This window comes from Solanum dulcamara, chromosome 4, assembly GCF_947179165.1.
Source record: "Solanum dulcamara chromosome 4, daSolDulc1.2, whole genome shotgun sequence".
NCBI classification, from domain to species: Eukaryota; Viridiplantae; Streptophyta; class Magnoliopsida; order Solanales; family Solanaceae; genus Solanum; species Solanum dulcamara.
In genome coordinates, this window is record NC_077240.1 from 37,340,026 (window position 1) to 37,367,729 (window position 27,704).

At 35.5% G+C, this 27,704-nt stretch overlaps 1 protein-coding gene across 5 annotated transcripts; it reads right to left on the minus strand.

Annotated features, from left to right (window-relative positions):
* Positions 1-10,040: 10,040 nt before the first annotated feature.
* On the minus strand, positions 10,041-26,408 carry LOC129887319 (uncharacterized). 5 transcript variants are annotated; one of them, XM_055962377.1, is made up of 5 exons: positions 26,090-26,408; positions 18,562-18,727; positions 15,061-15,159; positions 10,953-11,150; positions 10,041-10,591 (listed from the first exon to the last, which is right to left on the minus strand). In XM_055962377.1, the coding sequence occupies exons 2-5, from the start codon at positions 18,592-18,594 to the stop codon at positions 10,559-10,561; spliced, it is 363 nt and encodes a 120-aa protein (XP_055818352.1). In that variant the 5' UTR covers positions 18,595-18,727; positions 26,090-26,408; the 3' UTR covers positions 10,041-10,558. The 5 variants fall into 5 exon arrangements, with proteins under 5 accessions (XP_055818352.1, XP_055818353.1, XP_055818349.1 ...); XM_055962378.1 differs by having other exon boundaries at positions 10,953-11,117; positions 15,061-15,162; XM_055962374.1 differs by having other exon boundaries at positions 15,061-15,162.
* Positions 26,409-27,704: the final 1,296 nt, after the last annotated feature.

Consider the following 27,704-nt stretch of genomic DNA (forward strand, 5'->3'; position numbering starts at 1 on the left):
GACGCGAATTCAAAGAGAAAAAATTCATTCCCCATTTCATACACATTCAAGCCATGTGCATGTTTCCAGGTAGTGGAGGACCGCTTTCAAACTTCTATCAGTGTAGCATCTGCATTAATTAAATTTCCACACCAGACTCCTCTTGAGTATTTCACTATGATTGTATATAGGGTGTGGGTTTAGGGTACTAAAAATGTAATACTAACAGGAAAGCAAAAGGAAATATTGGATTCACTCTTGTGGATTTTGTGTTAGATATTCCTCTATAAATTTCATATATGTAGAGGTTACTAGGCTAACTGATGGTTCTAGTCTATTGATTGAAGTAGAGCCTTGGTATCTGGTTTACAATGTTGTATTAATAGAAAATCTTAGTCCAGTTATAATGGAAACTGAATCCTTAATATTAACAATGTTGTATTAATAGAAAATCTTAGTCTAGCTATAATGGAAAATGAATCCTTAATATTAAAGAATGTGTTAGATGCAAATTGGTAAACTCTTTAGTCTATTGCGATGGATGTGAAAAGATTTAATCAGTGAAGAAGCAGAGATGGAGTTTTGGTGGTGCATGTGTGAAAAGAAGGAAACCAGCTTGCTGATTATTTTGCTATTTTGGGTGTTCAGTTTGTAGGTACCAAAAGTTTTAACAATTTTCAAGAGACTCCATCAGAGGGGAGAAAGATCATTAACATGGAAAAAAGGCAGATTCTAAATCTTAGGATAAGGAAATATCAACACAACAGATACACAAGCACAAATACATAAAAGAACATGGGCAATTATTCAAGTATAATCATAGTCGCATCACTAACAAGGGATATAAGGGACACAATTACAAATATAGATACAGATTCATTACACATTTTAAATCGATATATCAACTATCAAAACCACATATAGAATGATAAAAAATTAAATAAAATTTGGCTTTAATCATACCTGCTAATGATTGAAGGACATAGTCTTTAAAGGATGAGCAATTAGCTATGAAATCCTTTCTTAATAGTGGTATTAGCTCCATTTGGAGCTTGATTTGTTGGATAAGACAAGTAGTTTCGAATCAGATCATAGAGACGTAATCTAAATTCAGTGCAATCATGTCAATATTTACCTTCACAACCAAATTTGTATGGAAATATCTCTGAGAGCTAAAGAAGTCTACTATGGAATGGATTTCACGCCAACAGGGAGACTTGTTGGAGTCTTAGGTGAATCCATTCAAGCTCTTTGAACTTTACTATCATGGAAAATTTGTGTCTAGAGGTAGCTATGCACATGGGGGTCACTTGATTTGGGATGCCATTGAAACAATGCTCAACCCCGTTGCTCGATTTCCAGAGTTTCGGCATGACACTGATGAGACTCCCCTTGAGCTTGTGTATGAGAACCTTCTTTCCTGTTCCTTTTTTTTGTCTAATTTTTTTTTTCTATTGAGGTTTCGGCTCATTTTTAGCCTATTGTTCACGCTTTTATGGCTTTGTTGGCCTTATAAGCTTTATTGTTTAAAAAAAAAGAATACCAAATTACATTTAATATTGTGCTACAATCATCAAGATGTTGTCTTACTGTATCTTTGATCATGAATATTAAATTTATAACTTATAAGAATCGGTAATTTTAATCTTTCGTGCATGACTTAAATACTCCATACATAAAATTTTCTACTATATAAATAAAGGAAGCACATATTAACACAATGATCTATTCTAATAAATACTTTATTATATATGAAAGATTTACGTAATAGGAACAAAGTTATTTACATGTTAACAACAGCGGAATGTTAATCGAAAAGAGTTGCTCCAAGTCCGATCTTGAATCAGTAGGAAACGAAGGTTGAATCTCACAAACTAAATGTATTCTTTTATTAGGTTGTGTTTTCCATAATTTGTAGTGTTTGTCATATCATTTTCTTGAAAAGAAGAACCTTCCAATTTAAAGAGAAACATGGGACAGTAGATTTTTTTGAAAAAATATTTCTTACTATCCCCCCTCTTTTTAGTCTTAAAACTGTTCCTCCTTTTATTTAATTCATATTATCTCTAATCTGATTTTCTTTTCATAGAAAAAAATGGGTTGTGTCGAGTCAAAAATGATTCGGGTCGGATCGGTTCACATGTGTGACCCATGAACCACAAAATCCAACATCTCCCACTTCATACGTATTGAACAATACTAAATCATGTACCGCATTAACAAGACAAACAATTCATACTACAAATAGTTTGTGTGATATGTGAGCATCAAGAGCTTATAAGGTTTTTACAAGCTATGTAAAGGAATCCAATCACATGTGGAAAGACTACAAAAACAACATACCAGTGAAAAGAATTCTCTATAATTATGAGGATACAATTACTCACAATACCCCAAACTTCATTTACTACTTCAATAGTTATTTATCTGATCCCTCATCCTCTTAAAGAGATGAACTCGAGTTCGTGTTCAACTTTATATACACAATTACACTCAACTTCTATATGATCACTGTAATAGACGGCTTGTGCATATAAATTAGATTATTTTTAATTTAATGGTCTTTTCTTTCTACTTGAATCTATCTATTTCAAATCAACTGGTTTCCTAGACATGCAATGCATTGTCGAATATTTCATAGCTATTAGTAACATGCTAAAGTAGCAACACCGACTGAAACTTCAAGAAGCAGTCAAAGGTCAAAGGGTATTTCAATAAAAGTTAATGTAACTTTCAGGGTCTCACACAATAAAGAAGCAGGGATTCATTCTTTTACTAACCCATTAGTCGTTTAGCACACATGGTATGAAACATGTGCTACGATATTCTCACCTTATATAGGTGTGTGTATCTTATTTCATAGAATCATTCAATATGGTACAGATCTTGGTCTAGACATTTTTAGATGCCTAACCCGAGTTTCTCTTTTCAATGATCCTCAACATCACTTTCTTAGAGAGACTCATATATGGGTTACAAAATAAGTTATAATATAGTGGTGAAACTTATCACTTCACTTTTCAATGTAAGAGGCGATTGCTCGTGTGAGAGAGCTAATATTGCAATTTGCTTGACACACTTTATGAATTAAATATACTATCACATGCTTATAAGATATGAACATAAATTCAATAGTATTATATTGATGAGAATTTTATAATAATCAAGTTATTTTACAATACAGAAATATAATCATATCATACGCAAACCTAGAGCCATAACATGTTTTTCAAACAAGTCTTTAAATATCGCCATTGTGAAAGGATCGGCTATCATTTAACGAGTAGGACTATTTCTCCACTTGCTACTATATCTCTCACAAAGTTATACTTGATTTCAATATATTTGGTTTTGTTGTGTAACTTAGGATCCTTCGTGTATGCTATAGCCTCTTGACTGTCGCAATATAAAATCATGGGACCCTTAGAATTTTTTGCATATTCAAATGCTCAAAGAACCTCTTTAACCAAACAGCTTCTTGTACAGCAGATGCACAAGCCACGAATTCAGATTCCATGGTTGAAAGAGTTGTGCAAGTTTGTTTCTTACTTTTCCATGAAATAGCACCACCAATAAGTAAGAAATCATAACCGGAGGTTGATTTTCTATTATTTCAATCAGCAGCCCAATCAGCATCTGTGTAACCTTTTAAGAATAAATCAGATCCACTATAGTATAGTGAAGAATCTACAGCTCCTTTCAGATATCGAATATTCTCTTCACTATCTTCCAATGATATCCTCCAGGATTATATTAAAACTTGTTTACCAGACATACAACATAACAAATGTCTGAACGAGTAGACATCATAGCATACATCAGATTTCTGATAGCACTAGAATATAGAAATTGAGACATGTCTTCTTTTTCTTTTTCAGTCTTTGGACACATTTTAAGTCTTAAAGTTTCACCTCTTGCTATTGGAGTATCCATAGGTTTGCAACTATTCATTCGAAAGCGTTCCAAAAATTTATTTATATATGTTTCTTGAGATAGACTCAAAAACTTTTTGGAATAATCTCTTTGAATTTTAACACCCAATATATAGTCTGCTTCACCCATATCTTTCATGTCAAATGACTTTGAAAGCCATGACTTGACAGTTTTGAATACTCCAAACTATTTTTGGCTAATAAAATATCATCCACGTAAAAAAAATATAATTTTTTCTGTAGACTTTTACACATATATGCAATGGCATTCATCAATTAAGGTAAAATCAAATGAAATCACTTCTTTATGAAATCTCAGGTACCACTACCTCGAAGATTGCTTTAGGTCATAAATTGATCCATCAATTTACAAACTTTCTTTTTTGGATTTTATCAACGAAACCTACAGGTTGTTCCATGTAGATTTCCTCATTTAGTTATCCATTGAGAAAAGCGGTCTTCACATTCATTTGGTGTAATTCTAGATTTAAATGTGCAACAATAGTCAAAAGTAATCGTATAGAGGTAAATTTCACAACTGTTGAAAACGTTTCCTCATAATCTATTCCAACTTCTTGAGTAAACCTTTTGTCATCGATCGTGCTTTGTGTCTTTCTATTGACCAATCAAATTTGCATTTAACTTTGAGAATCCATTTATTCCCAATAGCTCTACGTCCATGAGAAAGATCAACTAGATCCCAAACTTTGTTGGTTTTCATGGACTCTAATTGTTCATTCATCGTGTTTAACCATTCATCCTTTTAGGACTCGATAAAGCCTCAATCACAAAATTAGGTTCATCCAATTCTATCAGAAATACCAAAAAAACATAATTTTCAATCTCATAAGATCTTTTAGGTAAACCTTTTCTTGTACTCCTACGTAACTGAAGTTCAAATTTCTCTATAGGATTTTGGGATTCAAAACTCTCACTTAGACTAGGAACCATTTCTTGATCCATTGATCTATCAAGTATGTCCGACGACATTATCTGATCTTTTGAATTTAACATTTCGTAGAGAGGCTCACCTTTATTTATTTCACCCTTTTTGGGAAAATTAGTTTCCAAAAATCTAACCTCTCATGATACAATTTCAGTAATATTTTCATCCTCCAATTCATCATTGAGCACATACCCTTTAAATCCTTCTGAGTATCTAATAAAGATACATGTCTTTTCTTTTGGAATTAGTTTACCAAACTCATCAAAATGAACTTTTATATATGTATCACAATCCCAAGGTCTTGGATCATTCAGGTTTGTTTTATGATCATTCCATAGTTCATAAGGAGTGGAAGATACTAATTTCGAAAGAAATTTATACAATATGTAGGCTGCAGTCAATAACGCATCTCCCAAAAAGAGATAGGCAAATTTGTCTGCATCATCATTAATTTTGTCATGTCCAACAATGTTCTATTCCTTCTTTCATCTACACCATTTTGTTGATGTGTATAAGGAGCAGTTAAATGTTTGACAATGTCCTTTTCGGTACATAATTCTTCAAATTGATTCGACAAATATTCACAACCTCTATCAATTCTTAAAACCTTTATGGTTTTGTCTAATTGATTTCCAACTTCGTTTATATATCTTTTAAAGAACTCAAGTGCTTCAGATTTATGAGAAATCAAATAGGCATAACCAAAGCGCGTGAAATCATCAATAAACGTAATGAAGTATATGGAACCAAATCTTGCCCTCGCATTCATTGAACCACAAATGGAGAATGAATTAATTGAAGTAGAAACTCATCTCTTTTAGCTTTTACAAATGGTTTACGTGCAATCTTTCCAGCTAGACAATTTTCACAAGTTGGCATATCAATTTTGGAGTGAGAACCTAAAAGTCCTTCCTTTGCCAACATGTTCATTCGATCTTGCCCTATATGACCTAATCTTGCATGCCATGTAATAATATATATATCCTTGTTACTTGAATAACATGTCATTACACAACGATCAATATAATAGTCATAAGTTGAATGATTACAATCTAAAATGGCAAAATGATCATAACGAAGTCCAAAACTGTAAAATACATTGTAGAGAGTTATTCTAACACCATTACGACTAAACAACAAATTAAAACCAACATCTAAAAGAACAGACACAGATACTAAGTTTCGTCGAATCTATGAAGCATATAAGACGTCATGCATCATCAAAGATCAGCCACCACGCAAGTCTACTTTGCAAGTGCCAATCCCTTTGACTTCAAGTCTTGCATTATTTCCTACATATATCTATTTTGATCCAGGTGAAACTCTATGAAACTCTACAAACGCTTCTCGATCTCGAATCACATGGCCGTTGGATCCTGAGTCTACAATCCATATAGGATAAGATTCAGCTAGTAAATAAGTGCTAGAAATATATTTAGCACTTAGACATGCATTTAGAAATTCTACCTTTTTTGGCTTGGTACATTCATGAGCAAAATTCCCTAGAACTTGGCAATTATAGCACTTCATTTTTCTCATCTCTGTTCTTGAAAAACACTTTCCCTTTTTGGAATTTAATTTGTTTTTTTTCTTAGAGGGTCCTTCTTCGGTCTCCTTACCCTTTCCTTTTTTCTAATTTTTCTTACTCTTGAAGCCTGAAGACTTTGTACCACTAGATTCAGCCACAAAAACATTAGTAGCAGCTTTACCAGCACCAAACCGCTCGTCTTCAAGTTCAATATGTCGAGCAACACTAAAAAAAGTTTTGATGCTATTATTATAGGTCAAGCTAACCTTCAAATGTTCCTAACTATTGAGAAGAGACCGGATCATTGCCTGAACCTGTTGCTCATTCGAGAGAACATGACCAGCACTTTTGAGTTATGTTATCATATTTGACATCACCCTAAGGTGTTGCTCGGTGCTTTGATCATGACGCTTCTTGAAAGTGTCAAACTTGATGGTCAGTTGTCTAAGGCGGGTCACAGAAGTATCCTCATATGTTCTCGTAAGTGTGTCCACATGGCATAAGCATTAGGAAATTCCTCATATTCATGAATGAGGTCAACAACAACAGAGCTTACAATTATTCCACGTGTAGTGAAATCGGTCTTTTTCCAAGTTTTATAAGCTTCAAGATCTCTCCTGTGTTGTGTAGTATTACCCTCTTCTGGTTGACTTAAAACATGGTTAATACCTTTAAGAGCATTTTGCTCTTCCTGTACGTACCATTTTTTATGACTTCAGATGTCGTAATTTTCACCATTTAGTTTTCACCTTTGTTCAAGTCAGCAATGATATTTTTAGATGTCATTTTTGTTAATGAGAGACAACTTAAGTAAGTTTTTACTCGTCAATACTACTTTAAACAATATATACATGAAATTCATATACTCACTCAAGCAAATAAATTTTCATAATTGACTTTATATAGCATCGAAATGGTCACTAAGTTTCCAATCATCATCCACAAATTAAATATTTAATCAAGAATGAAAAAAAATCGTAGTGAGTATTTAAATTATGACATTCAATTAAGTCTCATCACATTTAAACAGATAATTGATAAAAGATATTCATATAAAAGAGAGAATTTATTATATTGAAATAAACAAACTAATTCAAGTGACAAGTCATTTGAAATAAAGTCCCCCCACCACCACCACTTGAATTTGAGATAACGTATATACACCCTAAAAGGTTTGTTTGGCCAAATTTCGTGATATTCTGTAATTAATATCTTGCCCCAGGGTTCACGAAGAGAGTCTACTAATATTGCTAAAGCTTTTCAATCCGAGAGTTCTACATAATTTTCCAGTTCTACACGCTTTAATTCAAATAATTGACTAAAGTTAGCAACGGAAATAGTAGGCGACATTTTAAGAGACTTGAACTCTCTTAGTTTCTTCTCTCTTTCTCTTCGAATAGCCATTTGATTCCTTATATATATAAAGTTAAGAACTAAAAGGTACTACACGATTTTCCATAAAGTAATACTACTTGAAAAGGATGGCACATGATAAAGTAGAACACATTTTCAATAAATTTATCATGTAGTGCAAAGCACTTTCTTAAAAAAATCATATTTCATCAAAAGAAACTGAAATTACAAGCCATCTTTCCTACTTATATGTTATTTATACAAATACTTCTTCCTATTCATCTTCTTCAAATATTTCTTATGAATAGAAAAATTACACAATTTGATTATTTTCATTCTTCTTCAAGAAAAATTTCAAGATAAACAAGATCGCACAGATTTGTGTTCTAATCAGTGTTTTGTGTCCAGATTTTGCAAACATGGAGCATTCAACCCTCTCTTTGATACCAATGAAAGATTTACATAATAGGAATGAAGTTATGTACCTGTTAACAGCAGCGAAATGTTAATCGAAAAGAGTTGCTCCAAGTCCGACCTTGAATCACTAGAAAACGAAGGTTGAATTTCACAAACAAAATGTATTCTTTTATTTGTTTGTGTTTTTCCTTTCTTTATAGTGTTTATCATACCATTCACTTGAAAAGAAGAACCTTCCAATTTAAAGAGATGGGGGGGCGGGGGGAATGTTCTCCCTCTTTTTAGTTTTAAACTCCCCTTTTATTTAATTCAGATTATCTTTAATCTGATTTTCTTTTCATAGAACAAAATGGGTTGTGCCGGGTCGAAAATAATTTGCATTGGGTCGATTCACATATGTGATCCATGAACCACAAAATCCAACAATATAAAATAAAATAAAATAAACAATCTTTACAAGCTTTGCAAGAGATTGAAATATAATATTATAACGTAACCACATGGGTAATAGTATATCCCAACAAAAATCACTTAGATTTTCTAAACTAAATTAGTCAACGTTTATATTTAGGAATGGAGGGAGTAGTATATTTGACCTAAAGAAAAAGGTCTGGTTCAATTGAACAGTTTAGTCCTTCTATATATGTTATTCATATTCAATCAATTAAGGCGTACAGTTAAGTTCACTTCGACTAACAGACCTCAAATACTAATTGATTTTTGTTTTCATCCACCTGTCCTTCTTCCTTCAGCATCTGACACTACAGCCAAACACTGTATATTGTTATGCATGTATTCGCAGGGATTAATTACCCATGTATTAGTTACTTCATTTTCTATCTCACACAAAATGATACATAGATTTTCTCATACCTTATAAGTGTATTAGTTATGCAGATTTTTCAATTGCAAATATAACACCGTTTTAGTTTTATACATGAATTACTTATCTCATAACCAGGTACCAAACGGAATTTTTGCTTTAATACCCACATAACTTACTCCAAAGCAACTACCAAACGACCCCTAACAATTTCAGGGTCTAACACTAGTCCATTACATACATATTATTAGTGTTTGGGTTTTACTTAATATTTGGTGCTTCTTTACCTCGGCGACTTGTTCTACACAAGTTGTTCAGTGAATTAATTGATGAGGTTGATCTCTCATAAATACTTCCTGGCTGAATAAACAATGCATCATATTCATATTTGCTAATTTGAATGCTATATTCATTATCAGTAATTTACTCATCAGAAAGAAAGCTGGAATAAGTCGAAATTTGAGAGGGGGAAATAGTATATATGTTCCTTAGGAACAACCACCATCTTCAAATACCATTTAAAATCATACTATTTGTACTAGTATGTATCTCATCAGAAAACAGAACCTGAAACATGATGAAGAAGAAGAATAAGTGGAAAAAGCGCATTGGACTGACAAGGGAAGGGATATCACAGTTCCATGACATGTCAATTTGAGGCTTCCATTGCAGAAGAATGGAGAATAAGGTGAATCAAGCAGATAGATCAACCCAGATATTCATATCAAATCAAGCAGATAGATCAACCCAGATATTCATATCATGACCTTGATGTCAAATACAAAGATTCAACAGCAATGTAAGCCTGAATCACAGCTGCTAAAGAATTTGGTTTTATTTGCAACAACTGCTAAACATTATTCGCAGTAAAGAAACAATGCAGACCTCTTTCTTTCAAGAAAAGGGGATCATTTCACAATCATAAACCTTGATGCTAACACGACATTTCATGCGGCTAATAATCATAACAAATGTGCCTCATCTGCTCATCTTAATAGTTCCAGGAAACCAAGAGTCGCAGGAAATCTCAATGCACATGTACAACATAAAAAATGCAGCAAACAAACAGCTTCATGAAAAATCAATCTATCATAACACTGAGTATGCCATAAGGGTAAGTTCAAAAGGGTAGTAACTAGTTACATAGAGAAGTTGAAGATTCATGATTACATAAGAAGCATATCCAAAACTCAATACAAGGCGACATATCTTGCATGAGAGACAGGAAACAACTAGAAGTCTAGTGAGGAAAAGTTCACTCCTGAAAGATAATCACACAATTGGTGGAGGATTTTGGGCAATCTAACAGGTTCTCCGCCAAATGAAATAAATATTGGGACACAGCTCATCGAACATATCTCGCACCTTCTTCTCCTTAATTTAATAACGAACTTCTCCAAAACCGATGCATTCTTTAACAGAAATTTTCAAAGTTTGAAAAGCTTCTTGAAATAGATCCATTTGATATGGCCCTTCAAGCACATCCCGGAGGAGACGACAATCTTTACTTTCTTGAGGTTGGGAAATGCAAAGCTTGAAATCCAACTCTGCAAATCAATATTATCTCCTTTTTCCAAATCTCATAACTCAAAGCGGCAACAGGAATGATAAAGCTGGAGACAAAATAGAATCAGGACCAAATGCAGGTCAGCCTAGTGAAAAAAAAAATGAAAGTGTCTAGTACAAAAGAATTTTGGAACCAACAACTTTAATGATACTTTTGGATATGATTAAAATTGATATTCCTATCATAAAAATTCATGGATTCAGTAACCCAAGAAAAGATTGGTAGAGCAATAATCAGTTTCGTTCCAGCATGAAGCTAAGATTTATGGTACATAAGCAAATCATCTTACTAACAATAAAGGATATATTTGGATTTTCCTTCAAAAACAACTTCCAGAAAGAAGGAATTGTCAGAGCTTCATAAAATGAACAGATGTAAAAAGAAGATAAAAGGCAACAGAAAGTTACATGAATAGCTGATATGTATATGTTGAGCGACTCTGCCTGAGGCGAGGCTCGCAAGAGGCCAGCTGCTCCATACAAATTAAACTTTTCAATATGCAACTCCAGAGTTAGAGATTTGCACTTCAATTCTGGAATCAGAACTCTTTCGAACTGCAACATGCACAGGACCTGGTGCAGGGATCTCAATGAACCTAGTAAAGACTGGAGATAGCAATAACAACAAAAAGAAAGTACTTCACAGCAGAGAATTCAATAAGATATCTTTTGCCGGTATAATAAAAGAAGCACCGGACATCAAAAAGTTGACAAAAGGATAGGAAAAGGACTCAATTTTTCTAATTAATCCAGTTGATTTTGTGAAATTTGTGCAAAGGTCTCGATTGTGTAATATTTACATCCTGCTAACTGTTTGCTAAGAACTTAAAGATCAATCAGAGAGCATAAGGACTTTTGAGTTAAAAACAAACCTCTGTCAACCATGTTCCTATTGTTAACTCGATTGCACAACTCAACTTTTGAAGATAATCCTGGACGAGGGTCCTAAAAGCTTGATGATAGTCACGACAACTGTCTTCCGCATCATCAAACTCATCAACAGCCATAGCGAAGACGTCTTTGATACATATAGCGTTGAAAGTAATCTTGGCATTAACCACTGAGGACACATCTACAAGCCAACACTTGAGATCATAAAAACTTCCTGCAATTTCCAATTGTTGAAGATACGGGCAATAAATTCCAAGGTATGATCGCTTCCATCATAAGGGAACAAATACTTTTCCAACTTCAATCTCTTCAATTTTGAAGACCTAACGTCCAGGCGACGAAAACCCCCAACATGATTTAATTCCATAGGTTCCAAAGCAGGACAGCCTGACAGCACATTCACAATATGTTCATCCCATAAGCAAAACACTCGAAGTGTATGCTCTTCAGATACTTCCAGGCAACAACCACTTCAGGACCAAAGCAACAAGTTGAGAATACTAAATTTATCAAAGACGAACAGGTGCAGAAAGATTCAGGCAACGAGCAAATGCCATTCTTACCATTTGAAGTTAATAAAACATCTTCCACATTTTTTTCAACAGCAAAATTAAGCCATCTGCCGATTTGTGAGTTATGTATACGAGCTTCGAGCGAGTTCCACAAATATGGGGGAGTGCAGTCGAGCATAAACTTTTTAATTTTGGAAGAGACGGTATGATCTACTACAAAGTTAACAAAAGATACGAAATTTTCTGTTACCCTCTCGTAACTTCTACAAGTTAAATTGATGTTATAAACAAAAGTCCAGAGATACTGCCACCTTTTAGAGAGAATAAATGTTGCAAATACATCCTTCATCGGCAGAAGGGAGAGAATTAGAACAAGGAGTGGGTCCGGCAACTTACTGATATGGTCATCTAGGGTTTCTTCAACTACAGCCACTCCCCTGTTTCTTCGTCGTTGGAGGATTTATCAGATTACTTCCAAAGCCGGAAGAAGGCATGATTTTGTGTCCAAATGGATTTGAAACCCTCGCTTTCAAGCTATTCACTGTGGAACAATTTGGTTTTTGTGTTTTTTCCTCTTTCTTAATTCCGATAAATAGATAACTCTTTTTCCTGAAATAAAATTGTGACCGATGCAGTACAACAACAACAACAACCCAGTGAAATCCCACAACGTGGGGTCTAGAGAGGGTAAAGTGTACGCAGACCTTACTCCTACCAAGGTAGGACGGATGTTTCTGAAAGACCCTCGGCTCAATAAAAGCATAAAAAGAGGTCAGATAAGGCTAAGAAATGCAAAGCGTTATGGAAAAGCAAATAACGAAAGCGACACAGATAAAATAGAGTAATCAAAATATAGACAGTAATAGATAATAACAGAAATCAGCGCACAAAAAATTGTAATGCGCTTACTAATAAGGAAGAATAACGAGACTATGTACTAGTCTTCTACCCTAATGTGGATCCTCCACACCCTCATATCTAAGGTCATGTCCTCCGTAAGCTGTAATTGCTCCATGTCCTGTTTAATCACCTCTCCCCAATATTTTTTCGTCTTACCCCTACCTATTCTGAAACCATCCATGGTCAACCTCTCACACCTCCGCACTGGGGCATCTGTGTCTCTCCTCTTCACATGCCCAAACCATTTCAGTCGCATTTCCCGCATCTTGTCTTCCACCGAGGTCACTCCCACCCAGTGGCGGACCCAGGATTTTTAATAAGGGGGTTCAAAATCTGAAAAAGTAGACACACGAACTAGCCGAAGGGGGTTCGACATCTACTATTTATACATAAAAAAATATTTTAACCATGTATAAATAGTATAATTTTTCGCCGAAGGGGGTTCGGATGAACCCCCTAATTACATGCTAGATCCGCCCCTGCTCCCACCTTATCCCGAATAGCATTATTTCTAATCTTGTCGCTCCTGGTGTGCCCACACATCCATTTCAACATTCTCATCTCGGTAACTTTCATCTTTTGAACGTGAGAGATCTTAACTGGCCAACACTCCGCCCCATACAACATAGCCGGTCTAACCACCACTTTGTAGAACTTGCCCTTAAGTTGTGGTGGCACCTTCTTGTCACATAGCACTCTGGAAGCGAGCCTCCATTTCATCCACCCTGCCCCAATACGATGTGTGACATCATCGTCAATCTCCCCGCTGCCTTGTATGATAGACCCAAGATACTTGAAACTACTTTTCTTTTGGATGGCCTGGGCACCAAGCCTAACTTTCACGCCAACCTCCTGAGGTGTCTCACTGAACTTGCACTCTAAGTACTTTGGTAACACCAATTATGTCTTGATTTTCAAAATTAGTTCTCTCAAATTGTTTATTATTTTGAAAGTTCAAGATAAAATTAATTATATTTTTTTCATTTTATCCTTAGTAATAATTGTTCTTGAAGTTCAATTATGGAGTGATGACACATAAATAGAGTAAATGTTAATGAAGAGAGATTATATTCTCAAAACATAAATAAGGGTAATATAATCAAAATCCTTCCTAATTAGTATTATTTTCTCAAGTGACGTATAAAAGAGATACACGATAGATAATTTGAGATGGCAGAAGAATTACTTTACTAGCTATTTGTTCTCACATTTGATATTACTTTACTTTGCTATTACTACTATTCTTTTATTAGTATTCCTTTACCTACTTTATATTCCTTCTTTCATGATGTGATACAATTAGGGATGGCAAAATCAAACCCAACCCACTGAACCTACCCAAGCCGTTTAAGTTTGGATTGATTATTGACCCGCCCATTCATTAGTTCAACCCATTGCAACCCAACCCATTAAAAATTGGGTTGATAAGTAACCCGAATTGGCTTATGAGAATCTTGTTAAAATATTTTTAAAATCTCTTTTTTTCAGTTTGATATGTCATATATAGCCATAATAAAGAAAAATAATTTTATTAGGTACTAAAATAGTTTAAAAGAACAAATAAAATAATTAAGCTTAGTAAAAATTGGATTGGGTTGGTCTTGACTGTTATATAACCCATTACCTAACTCATTTTGACCCAAATCGTTTTAACCCAAACAAATTTGGGTTGGGTTGGATTGGGTTGGGTCTTGACTCAATTGTTGTCTTAACCCATTATGACCCACCCAAACTTGACCCAACCCGCCCAATTGTCACCCCTAAATACAATTTTTATAAAAATTATCCCTTTATTTTAATTAATGTGACACATTTTTTAAAAAAATTTATCTCTAGAAGAATGTCACATTTTTATAATTAGAAATAATTTAACTTTAATTTTTTTTTACCTTTAATGAAATGATTTATAGTTACATACATATTTAATGTGTATTTTAGACCACAAAGTTAAAACAATTTCCTTTCTTTCTTAAAAAAGTAATTTTGAGGAATTCTTTTTGGTAAAAATAAGAAAATAAAGAATTTATTTGAAAGAAAAAGGAAAATTAAAGAGAAAATATTAGAAACGGATAATAAATACATTTCTCCGCATAACCTCCCACCCCTACCTTTGGATTTGACAGTGGACAGCGCATAATGACTAAGATAAGCTAGATAGGTTCACCACTATTCAGATTGAACAAAGGAAATATAAGCATCGCGATGGAACTTACCTTTTCTTTGCTTCCAGCACTACCAACAACATAGCAACCCAGCATCTTTGCAAATTGCCCACCGAGCTGACCAACTGCTGAAACAAAGACAGTTTCTCCCTTCTTGGGAGAGCAAACCTCATAAAAACCAGCATAAGTTGTCATTCTTGCAAAACAAATTGAATAAAATTAATGAGCTCTGTCCCCCCCCCCCCTTTTTATATGAACATAACCTGGTTTCTATTTTATTTTATTGAGAATTAGTATTGTGTTATTCTTCAACATTGGGAATGCTGGCCACCATCAAAAACATGTTACAATGAAAGTAGACTCTAGCTTTACAAAGCTCCTAGTAATTCTACTAACTCCTCTATTTTCGCTATACAGTTATGTTTACACCAAAAAAAAATAAAGTCACCAAACAATTCCATTTCACATCATGGACTAATCTGATCTTGTCTTCAAAGCACCTCTCATTTCTCTCCCTTCAGACTGACTACCATATGCAAGAGGGTATTATCCTCCACCATATTTTTTTTTTACTTTCACTTACCCCTCTTTTAATCCAACAACTCATTAGATCAGCTGTGTGTTCAAGCATTGTCCACATTGTCTTTGTGAGGCTGAAAAATAGGTTCCACAGTTGAGCAGTGAATTTGCAGTGTAGGAACAAGTGATTGTTTGCCTACCCAGTCTCATTGCACAAACAACATCTAGTCACCATAACTCTCCCCTTCTTTTGTAACACTTCATGTGTAAGGCATGCCTTTATAACCACTAACCATGTGAAGCATTTCACTTTTGTAGGGGCTATGTTCTTTCAGACATTTCTCCATATCCTCAACTCTTCCTCCTGCATAATGTTATTCTCCCTCTTGTATAGCTTGTTTACTGTGAAACTTCCTTCTAAATTGTGTCTCTATCTAAGTCTGTCAGGCTCCATTGTTGTCCCACCAAAAGTGTCCACTTCTTTTAGCAAGTCAACTACTCTTTCTACCTCCCAGTCATTTAAATACCTTCTGAAGTCAAGATCCCAGACCTGGGGGACCAACATTCAGACACAACAATTTCAGGGTTGCTTGATAGTAACATGAGATCTGAAAATTTATCCTGCAGTGGTACTTCCCCTATCCAGTTCTCCTTCCACAACCTAACATTGTTACCATTACCCACTCTGATTCTAGAGTTCTCCTGAAGCTTTGACCATAGACCTCTGATAACCCTCCATACATACATCCCATAAGTGCAATTCACTTCATTGGACCATCAAGGAGTTTCTGCTTATGAACAATTACTTCCTTCTAGAGAGAGGTTTCTTCATCACAGAATCTCCAAAGCCATTTCATCAAAAGAAAACTGTTTTGAATTTTCAGATTTTTTATTCCTAGACCTCCTTGTCCTTTTCTTAATTGAGTGACTTCCCATTCAACCAGATTACATACCCCCCCCCCCCCAATCTTTGTTGCATTTCCACAAAAAAATTCTTCTTAGTCTATCTAGCTTCTTCACTACTCTGGCAGGAATAGGAAACAAAGACATCACATATGTAGGTAAAGAGTTCAACACTGAGTTTATTAGTGTGACTCTTCCCCCTAAAGACAAATATTGTGCTTTCCACTGTGCTAGTCTCTTTTCAGACCTTTCTATAATGTTTTCCTGTATCTTTACTTCTTTGTACTCTCTGCCTAGTGGCATACCCAAATACACAGTGAGCAAAATACCCACTTCACACCCCAGCACACTAGCCAAAGACTGAACATTTGTTACCTCTTTGATGGTGAAGATACTACTTTACCTCCAGTTCACCTTTAGAACGGAAACAGCTTCAAATACCACCAACATGGCTCTGACATAGGTAACTTGTTCCACTGTAGCTTTGCAAAGAATAATGGTGCATCTGCATATAGCAGATGACATATCTCCAAACCACCCTCCCCTATTCTGAAACCCTTTAGCAAATTGTTGTAAATTGCTATTCTTACCATGCTACTGAACCCTTCCATAGCCAAAATAATAGGAAAGGGGATAAAGGGTTCCCTTGTCTGAGTCCCCTTCCAGAGGGAAAAAACCAATAGGTTCTCCATTCATTAAAAAGGAGAACCTAACCGTTTTAATACAAAAGTTGATCCACTTCAACCACCTGTCCCCCAAACCCCATTTGTTTCAGAACACTTAGCAGGTAAATCCCAATTCACATGGTCACAAGCCTTATCAATGCCTAGTTTACACATTACACCAGCTACCCCTCCCCTGATCCTGGTGTCTACACATTCATTTGTAAGTAAGGCAGCATCCATAATTTGTCTTCCTTTAACAAAAGTCATTTGATGCTTATTCACCAGACTGTCCATCACTTTCTTCAATCTCTCAGTTAGCACTTTAGCAACTATCTTGTAAATCCCAGAAATCAAACTAATGGCTCTGAAATCCCTTAGTTCCACTGCTCCTACCTTTTTGGTATATAAGGGCTACATATGTCGCATTCAAACTTCTTTCAAAGACTTGATGATCATGAAAATATTGCAGTGTCCCCATAATATCACCCTTAGTAACCTCCAGAAAGTATGAAAAAAAATCATATTGAAGCCATCAGGGCCAGGTGCCTTATCAGTTGCACATCATTTGATGCTATCCCATACTTCTTCCTCTTCAAAATTTCTTTGTAACCATTCCTGATCTTCAGTGGAAATAGTTGTTATACCTTGGAGAATGAGATCAGGTCTCCATTCTTCTGTTTCTTTATACAAACTCTGATAGAAACTCTGAATGGCACTTTTGATTTCTTCTGGATCAGAGATAGTTTGCCCCCTACCTCTAAAGAACCAATGGAACTATATCTTTTGTGAGAGTTAGCCAACCTATGGAAAAACTTAGTATTCGTCTCCAATCTTCAACCACTGTACTCTTGATCTCTGTTGCCAAGCTATTTCTTCCTTCTTAGCTTCCTCCTCAAACTCCACGGCAAGGTGGGTCTTTTGTACTAGTTCATCATCAGTAAACTTTGTTCCTGAACGACTTCCCATGCACTCAACTGGTGCAAGATATTTTCTTTCCGATGTTTCCAATTGCCCCTATTGTTTTTGCTCAAATGGATCAGCTCCTTTTTGAGAAGCTTTAGTTTGTTGGCTAATATTTAAGCAACTCTGCCAGTGTTGGGAAAGGAATTCTACCAGTCTTTGACTTTGTCTTTAAAGCCCTCAACTTCTAGCAACCCATTTTCAAATTTAAAATATGTCTTGTGCCAACTCCAGTCCCCACATGTGAGAAGAATAGGGTTGTGATCAGACCCTACTCTTGGAAGAAGGTAGGCAATGCACTAAGAACAGTGTTAATCCAAATGATTCTACCCCCAAGAGAGAGGTATTGTCGTTTCCATAAGTTCCTTTCATAAGATATGAAGTTATCTTCCCACGGCTATTTCCTCATGAATAATCTATCAACTATGTTTCCTAGCCAGAGACACAGGGCACTCATTGAAAAACTGGGAATACACAAGGATCGGATACAAAATAGAAGTTTTACCTCAGGAAGGATACAGTGAGCATGCAGAGACATGTTTTTACCACTTGATCTCTAACCATAGTCTCACCTCCCACTTGAGCAACACTTGACGCCATTTACATCATGATGTAGGTGTAACATTAACACTGTGACACCAAAAGGACCCATGGATGAGAACTAATATTGCCTGAAACAAACTGAAAAAATAATTAACACAAATCCGCAGAAAAGGAATTCAAATTAGGCTTGACTAATTAATAGGAGTTCCATGTATTCACAAACATAAGCACTGAGAGACAAATTTCTAGCAAAAAGTCAACCAGGCAGAATGAAAATCCACAGGCAGACAGATATGAACACATGCACTGAAAGAAATAATTACCAAAAAATTTTGCCAAAAGTGGAAATTTTTAGTTGAAAGGCTGAGTCTTACAGAGACTTCTTAGATGTTGAATGGCTTGAATTTCAAAGAATTTTTGGGATATGATCAGTGTGCTCTTGAAGAAATAATTACCAAAAAGTTAGGCTAAAAGTAGAAAATATTAGTTAAATAGATTCAGTCTTTCAGAGATTTCTTAAGTGGTAAAATGCTTGAATTTCAAAGAATTTGCGGGATATGATCAGTTTATAGTGTTAATGCAAGTATGCCATTGAAAATATAGTGTAGGCTATTACACAAATGTTTTCCTTTATTTCCAGGATTAGATTATTAAGTTAATTCTTAAAATAATATATTTTGTAATTTGAGGATGACATTTCTTGATATAAAGAATCCTTGGCAGAAGAATTGACGCTAGACGAACTGCTTGTCCCATTTATCATCGTTCCTAGGCAATGCTTATGCTTATTAAGGGTAAGATTAAGTATTGCCAGACTTTTAATGCATCCTACTCATCTACTACTACTAACAAAAAAAATATATAATAAGTGGGGTCTGGGAAGGGTGAAATGTATCATCCTCATCTACTACTGTAGTTAACAAAATGGACCCTTCATGATTTTCTTCGTCTTTGTAGAAGGATTCTTCTGGTATTAGAAGGTTCGGGAATGGTGTTATGTCAGTCATACTGAAGAACTCAATATGGCAAAGTGCAGCCTCAGATTAGAACCTACAACTTAATTCATATTTGAACGGGTGAAACATAAGTTTCAACACAAAATTCATGAACTGAACTTTCTATTAGCTGATAATCAGGTTGTCTCAGTGTCGTCAATACACCTGTGCTCTAGATATTTGTAACGCATGCCTGAAGCTGGATAGAAACTACTACAATTTCAACAGTTGGTCAAATTTCTAAAAAAATGGACAACTCTATGATTATTTACACCAAAAAGTATTTTTCCTTTCCTAGACCTCTTGGATATATGGCACTTAGAACTTAAGTTTTTTTTTCTTTAATGACTCTAAACCAACTGCTTATACAACATATTCAAAGTAAATCATTGAGGAGTTACATAGACAAAAATAAAGTGCACCAAGAGGAAGGAAAAATAAAACGGAGAAAAAGATAACTAGAATTGTAAGATAAAGGTGAAATGGAATGTCTATCAGTCTTACAGTCCCATGATCTTGCGGAACTGAAAGCATTAGTTCCTAATTCTAAACTGGATTCAAACTGCTCTTTACCACAGTTGCTCGTGCTTTCTGAACAAAAGAACTAGGTAGGAGAGAGACAGACATACAGAATCAATTTCTACTTGTCAGTTCAATGAGGGAGAATATGTATAAGTTGGAGTATGCAGTGTAGCAAGACCTAAAACTTACCAAGCAAAACCAAGAATGTTCTGTATTCTACTTTCTATTCACACCATGTAAATGCAAGGGGGGAAATGCAGAAATCAGAGGGAGAGAACAGTGATAAATGCCAAATGGAAGAACCGAAAAGGAACGAAAGGAAATCAAAGATTTTGACGACATGGGCACTTAACAGAGTAACATGCGGTATAATTAATGTGAAACTCCAAGGGCTCCCTTGGAGTCCACAAGACCTACACTTTTTATATAGTTATTAAATTATGGGGTATATTCCGATCAGTAATCAAACGTCACTTGACTGCACGTATGCTTATCAAATGGAGACAACTGCATAAAAACTGGCCAATCTAGTTGATACAAGTAAATCTGATTCATAGGTTCACGTCAGCAGAGTTAGTTACAACTGTTAGGATTCACAATAGTTGGTTATAACTAGTTAGTTCAATAACAGATTTCTGGATTGTACAGCTATTCGTCAAACTGTTATAAGTCTTTGTATTACTCATTTTACAATCATACATGAAATTACTACAGTTTACTCTACTCTACATTTCTTCTTCTTCAACATTTCTTTTCCCCATTCCTGAGCTAGAATTCTCGAGTTCCTCCGAAGAACTCCTGACTTAGCTCCAGATTTCTCGGATAAGTTCAATCCCTGGAATGTTGTATCAGTGGTATCAGAGCTTGTGACTCCTCGGCATCAATGGCGAAGGGAACTAGGATGAATAGCGACCCTAGTGGTGAGAATTCTCCCACAGAAATAGGAGAATTGCGTGATATGATGCAGAAGATGATGACAGATATGGGAATTCTCACAGGAGAAGATTCAAATCTGAAGAGATTGGATCAGACGGTGCTCGAGTTACGAGATCAGATTTCAGCTGCAAATGCGCCACGGAGGGACAAAACACCAATAGTAACAGAGGAAGAACCTTCTGCAGAAGGGAACTCTAGAGGAAGATTGCAGAGGGATAGAAGTCCATCACAACCACTACCATACCTCAAATTTTTCTCGATGGTCAAGAATGGAATTCTTGAGGTTCTCAGGTGAAGATTTAAAATCCTGGTTGTTTAAAATTGATCAATTTTTCGTAATGGAAAATATACCGACTGAAGAGAAGATTGGAGTAGCAGCATTACAACTAGAAGGGGAAGCCATCCCATGGCATCTATCCTTCATGAGGTATAAGCAGTACCTCACCCTGCTACCTGGAATGAGTATGTAATGGCTTTAGTTGAGAGATTTGGTACTGATTTTGATGACCCCATGGAGGAGATTAAGAAGGTCAAACAAGTAGGAAGTGTGAGGGAGTATCAGGCAATCTTTGAAAGAAATTTGACCAGAGTGAATCTTTCCCAAGAAAATGCTATTAGTTGTTTTATAGGAGGATTGAAGCCAGAATTTAACATTGCAGTGAAGGTCTCAAACCCCACCACCCTGTCACAAGTGTACAAGTCTGCTAGGCTGCAGGAGGCTTACATCCAGGCTATTAGACAGACTTCTTCTGTTCCAAACACAAACACGAATACCCCAAGAAGTTTCATGGAACATAAGAATCAAAGCAAGCCAATCTTACCAAATCCTAATACTGGAATAACCCCCTTTTAGAGGGGATCCAATAGAAGGAGGTTAAGCCCAGAAGAGATGGATGAGAAGAGAGCAAAAGGATTTTGCTTCTTCTGTGATGAAAAATATGTGGCTGGACACAAATGCAAGAATCTTAAGCAGTTATGCTTGTTGGAAGTTGAAGAACAACAGGATGAAGAATCATTTCAGCAGGGAGTTCCACAAGAAGAGTTGATGGTACAAGAGATTGACCCCCAGTAGAGTACTGAAACACATGGAAATTTCCATCCATGCACTGAATGGATCCTTGGGTTTTAGAACCTTAAAGGTGACTGGTTACCAAGCTAAGAAGCCATTACACATCTTGGTGGATACTGGTAGTTCCCATAATTTCCTGGACCCTATATTAGCAGCACAATTAGGGTGCTCTATTACTCAGATCCTTCCTCAGGCAGTAGCAGCAGCTAATGGCACTATGAAGGTGGGCAAGATGTGCAAGATTTCCTGGCTACTACAAGGAGCAGAGTTCTCAGCTGAGTTTCTACTGTTACCCTTGGGGTCTTGTGGTGTAGTCCTAGGAGTTCAGTGGCTGCTAACTCTAGGAGACATTCGGATGAATTTCAGAAACTTGACAATGGAATTCATATACAAGGGCAAGAGGCATATATTGAGAGGTGCTGGCAAGCAGATCCTAAATTCTGGAGGAGGAAATTTGGCTCGAATTTCAGGTAATCACTCAGAACTTTGTAAGATTCAGTTAGTTCCTACCATGAGTAGTGAAGTACAATGGTATGCGTTGGAAGCTAAGGGTGAAACTTGAATATAATGTTGGCTTGACAAGACTGTTACATGAGTTTAGAAGGTGTTTGAAGAACCCACAGGGTTACCTCCACCTAGGGGTTTATTTGATCACAGAGTGGTGTTACATCAGAGTACTGAACCAATTAACAAAATACCATATAGGTATCCATCTGTCAAAAAGGATATCATTGAGTCTTTAGTGAAAGATATGCTAGAACAGAGAATTATTCAACCAAGCAGTAGCCCTTTTGCTGCTCCTGTGGTTTTAGTAGGCAAGAAAGATGGGACTTGGAGGTTATGTGTTGACTATAGAGACTTGAACAAAGCTACTATAAAGAACAAGTTTCCTATACCTATTGTAGAAGATCTACTGGATGAATTGGGAGGGTCTAAGATTTTTTCCAAAATAGATCTTAGATCAGGGTATCACCAATTGAGGATGGTCACTGAAGATATTCCAAAAACTGTCATTAGAACCATTCAGGCCATTTCAAGTACCTAGTTATGCCCTTTGGATTATCAAATGCCCCTGCTACTTTTCAGGGATTGATGAATTCAGTATTTCAGGCCTTTCTAAGGAAGTTTGTTTTAGTCTTTTTTGATGACATCTTGATCTATAGTAGATGTTGGGATGATCATTTGGAACACTTGAGAGCTGTATTTCAAGAAATGCAAAAACACCAACTGTTTGCCAAAGACAGCAAGTGTTTCTTTGGGGTCCCAAGAGTTGAGTATCTTGGGCATTTCATTACTGAGAAAGGGGTCTCTACTGATCCAGCAAAGGTGGAAGCTGTGAGGAATTGGCCACTACCAACTACCCTTAAGCAATTGAGGAGTTTCTTAGGATTAGCTGGCTATTATAGGAGATTTATCCAGGGGTTTGGTGTGATTTGTAAGCCCTTAACTGACCTCCTCAAGAAGGACAGCTTCAAGTGGACATCAAAGGCCACTAATGCTTTTGATAGACTAAAGATTGCCTTGACTGAAGCTCCTGTGTTAGCTTTGCCTGACATCCACAAAACATTTGTAGTTGAGACTGATGCCAGTGGCCATGGTATTGGAGCTGTATTGATGCAACAAGGCCATCCTTTAGCCTTTATCAGTAAAGCCTTGTCTCCTAAGCATGCTGCACTATCTGTTTATGACAAAGAATTGTTGGTCATAGTCCATGCTGTTACCAAATGGTCTCAATATTTGTTGGGACAACAATTCACTATCAGGACAGATCAGAGGGCACTAAAGTACTTGATGGAACAGAAGTTGCACACCAACTTCCAGCTAATATGGTTAACCAAATTGATGCCTTTTGAGTATGTTATTGAGTACAAAAGGGGTATTGACAACAAAGTGGCTGATGCCTTATAGAGAATGTCAGGAGCTGAACTATTAGCTCTAGTGGTTTCTTCAGCTGATTCTACTTTATTCCAGGCAATAGAAGATAGTTGGTACACTGATGGGGATTTACAGAATCTCATTGCACAGCTGACTACAAATCCTACTTCATCTTCACAATTCACTTGGACAAATAATAAGTTGAGAAGAAAAGGAAGATTAGTGACTGGCAAAGTTCAGAACTTGCGGAATGATATCATTAGCCTTTGGCATGATACTTCTCAGGGGGGAAACTTGGGTGTGGATGCTAAATTGAAACGACTATTAACACTCTTCTACTGGAAGGGCATCAGAACTGATGTCAAGAGTTTTGTCCAAAAATGTGATATTTGTCAAAAGAGTAAAGCTGACTTAGCTGCTTATCCTGGTCTACTCCAACCACTACCTATTCCGGATGTTGTTTGGTCCCAAATTAGCATGGATTTTTTTGATGGTTTACCTAAATCTAGGCGGTACGAGGTAATCCTAGTGGTTGTGGACCGACTGAGTGAATATGGTCATTTTATACCCTTGAAACATCCTTACACTGCTCAACTGTGGCTAAAGCATTCTTGGATGAGATTGTGAGGTTACATGGGTTGCCTGATACCATCACAAGTGACAGAGATGCAGTGTTCCTGAGCTCATTTTGGCAGGAGCTATTCTCATTGCAAGGGGTTCAGTTGAATACTTCCACAGCATATCACCCTCAATCTGATGGTCAAACTGAGGTCTTGAATAGATGCTTGGAAACATACTTGAGGTGTGCTTGCACTGAAGACACCACTGAGTGGCATTCTTGTTTGCCTATGGCAGAATATTGGTACAACACCTCCTACCACTCAGCCATCCAAACCACACCATATGAGGCCTTGTACGGTCGACCACCTCTACTTCACTTACCATATCTTCCCAGGGAATCTGCCTCTTCTGAAGTAGACAACATTTTGATACAACGAGAGCTAAAGTTACAGTTGCTGAAACACCATTTAAGGAGAGCTCAGTTGCGAATGAAACAACAAGCTGACTCACATAGGAGTGACAGGAGATTTACAGTTGGAGATTGGGTATATCTCAAGGTGCAGCCTTATAAACAAACTTCCGTAGCCACTCAACCATTCCATAAACTAGCCTCCAAATACTATGGCCCTTTCCAGGTGATTAAAACAGTTGGACCAGTTGCTTACACCCTTCTTTTTCCCTCTTCTGTGAAAATACATACCACAGTACATGTATCCCTCCTGAAAAAATGTTTTGCAGTGCCTACACAGATTACTTACCCTCCTACAACAGATATTTCTAGCACACACTGCCCCAACCCTGAATTTGTCTTACAAAGAAGGATGGTCAAAAGAGGCAACAAGGCTGTTGCTCAAGTTCTGGTGAAATGGACTGGTTTGTCAGCTGACCAGGCAACTTGGGAGTTCACTAATGTTTTGCAGACTCGTTTTCCTCAATTTGATCCTTGTGATCAAGGATCTCTTTTGGATGGGAGTATTGATACAAGTAAATCTGATTCATAGGTCCACGTCAGCAGAGTTAGTTACAACTGTTAGGATTCACAATAGTTGGTTATAACTAATTAGTTCAATAACAGATTTCTGGATTGTACTGCTATTCATCAAACTGTTATAAGTCTTTGTATTGCTCATTTTTCAATCATATATGAAATTACTACAGTTTACTCTACTCTACATTTCTTCTTCTTCAACATTTCTTTTCCCCATTCCTGAGCTAGAATTCACGAGTTCCTCCAAAGAACTCCAGACTTAGCTCCAGATTTCTCAGATAAGTTCAATCCCTGGAATCTTGTATCATTATTCATGGTAGAAAAGCAAGCTGTCCGCTTTGCAGGAGTGTGATTATTTATAACAGAAGAAATAGTGGAAGATTATTGAAAACTAAAACATCAAAGGAAGAAGAGATTATATATAGCTCTGTGAAAAAGCTAGCAATTCTCTTAAACAGCTAATGCTCAAAAAACAGAGTACCATTGAACGTAATGCGAAAATTTAGAGTTAGTAAGGGACTTGCAAACAATGAACAAAACTGACCAATATTGTTTTGCTTTATCCAAAGTTGGAGTCAGTCTTTCAAGTGAATTCCAGAGATAACGCCACCTTTTTGAGAGAGCACATGTTAAGGTTGTCTCAGTTGTGGGCATAAAATAGAGAATGTGAAGGAGAAGCGAGTCCGGCAACTGACTCATTCGGTCTACAGCTGTTGTTTCTTCAACTCCGGTGACTCTTTTTGCAGGAATTCATGGTTGGTTTTTGGTCCAGACAGGCTTAAGGGTTTTGATAATTTTCCGGTGATCTCGTCTTTACCAAGTGCAGCCCTTTCCGTTCATCATACCACTAGATACCATAGCCCGTATAAACACGACTCAATATATATTATTTTATTAGAGTTAATTTACGTGGCACCAATAATATTTGGAGAGACAATTAAATTTTTATATTAAATATTTAAATTTTATTAATTATTGTAATTTATAATAATATTTACATAAATTTTAAATAACAGATGTTACTTATTTTTATGTTGCATGAAATTTTGAATCACTCAATATTCATTTCTCTATATTATATATTAAGCGAAAAATGGCTTAAAATGTCCTCGAATTATTAGAAATAGTACAAAAATGTTCATCATCTATATATTAGGCGTAAAATACCTTTGACATCTGCCTTTAGGTCCAAAAATGACTATATATTTAACGGAAAAGGGCATTTTAGGCCTAATATATGAATGATGAGCATTTTTGTACCATTTTTAATAGTTCGATGGCATTTTAAGCCATTTTCTGTGATTAAATTCTATTAAATAAATTTTAATTTATAATTAATTTTAAATAATTAAATTTTAGCCAATAGATGGCTGACAAGTGTTTAAAAAACTATTCAATTTATTTAATTAAAATTCTGTTAAATAATTTAGATTTATAATTAATTTTAAATAATTAAATTGTAACCAATAGATGGCCGCCACGTGTTTAAAAAAATTATTCAATTTATTTAATTAAAAAAATTTAAATAAATTTTGATTTATAATTAATTTTAAATAATTAAATTATAACCAATAGATGGCCGCCATGTGTTTAAAAAAATTATTCAATTTATTTAATTAAAAAATTTTAAATAAATTTTGATTTATAATTAATTTTAAATAATTAAATTATAACCAATAGATGGCCGCCACGTGTTTAAAAAAATTATTCAATTTATTTAATTAAAATTTGTTAAATAAATTTTGATTTATAATTAATTTTAAATAATTAAACTGTAACCAATATATGGTGACCACGTGTTTAAAAAAATTATTCAAATTATTTAATTAAAATTCTATTAAAGAAAAAGTCTTTTTTAGACCTAAAGGTGGAAGATTATCATATAAAATTCTGAAAATTAATGCTCTTGACATCCACCTTTAGGTCCAAAAATGACATTTTCTTTAACAAAATTTTAATTAAATAAATTAAATAATTTTTTAAACACATGGCGGTCATCTATTGGTTACAATTTAATTATTTAAAATTAATTATAAATCAAAATTTATTTAACAGAATTTTAATTAAATAATTTAAATATTTTTTTAAACACGTGGCGGTCATCTATTGGTTACAATTTAATTATTTAAAATTAATTATAAATCAAAATTTATTTAACA

Bases quoted from the DNA above. Each gene is read 5' to 3' on its own strand.
- LOC129887319 (XM_055962374.1), bottom strand. From the start codon at position 18,594: ATGTCTCTGCATGCTCACTGTATCCTTCCTGAG. The intron at 15,163-18,561 runs GTAAAACTTCTA...TGCTCTCCCAAG, and splicing joins CTCACTGTATCCTTCCTGAG to AAGGGAGAAACTGTCTTTGT. The intron at 10,592-10,952 runs GTAACTTTCTGT...TTTTGTCTCCAG, and splicing joins TATACATATCAGCTATTCAT to CTTTATCATTCCTGTTGCCG.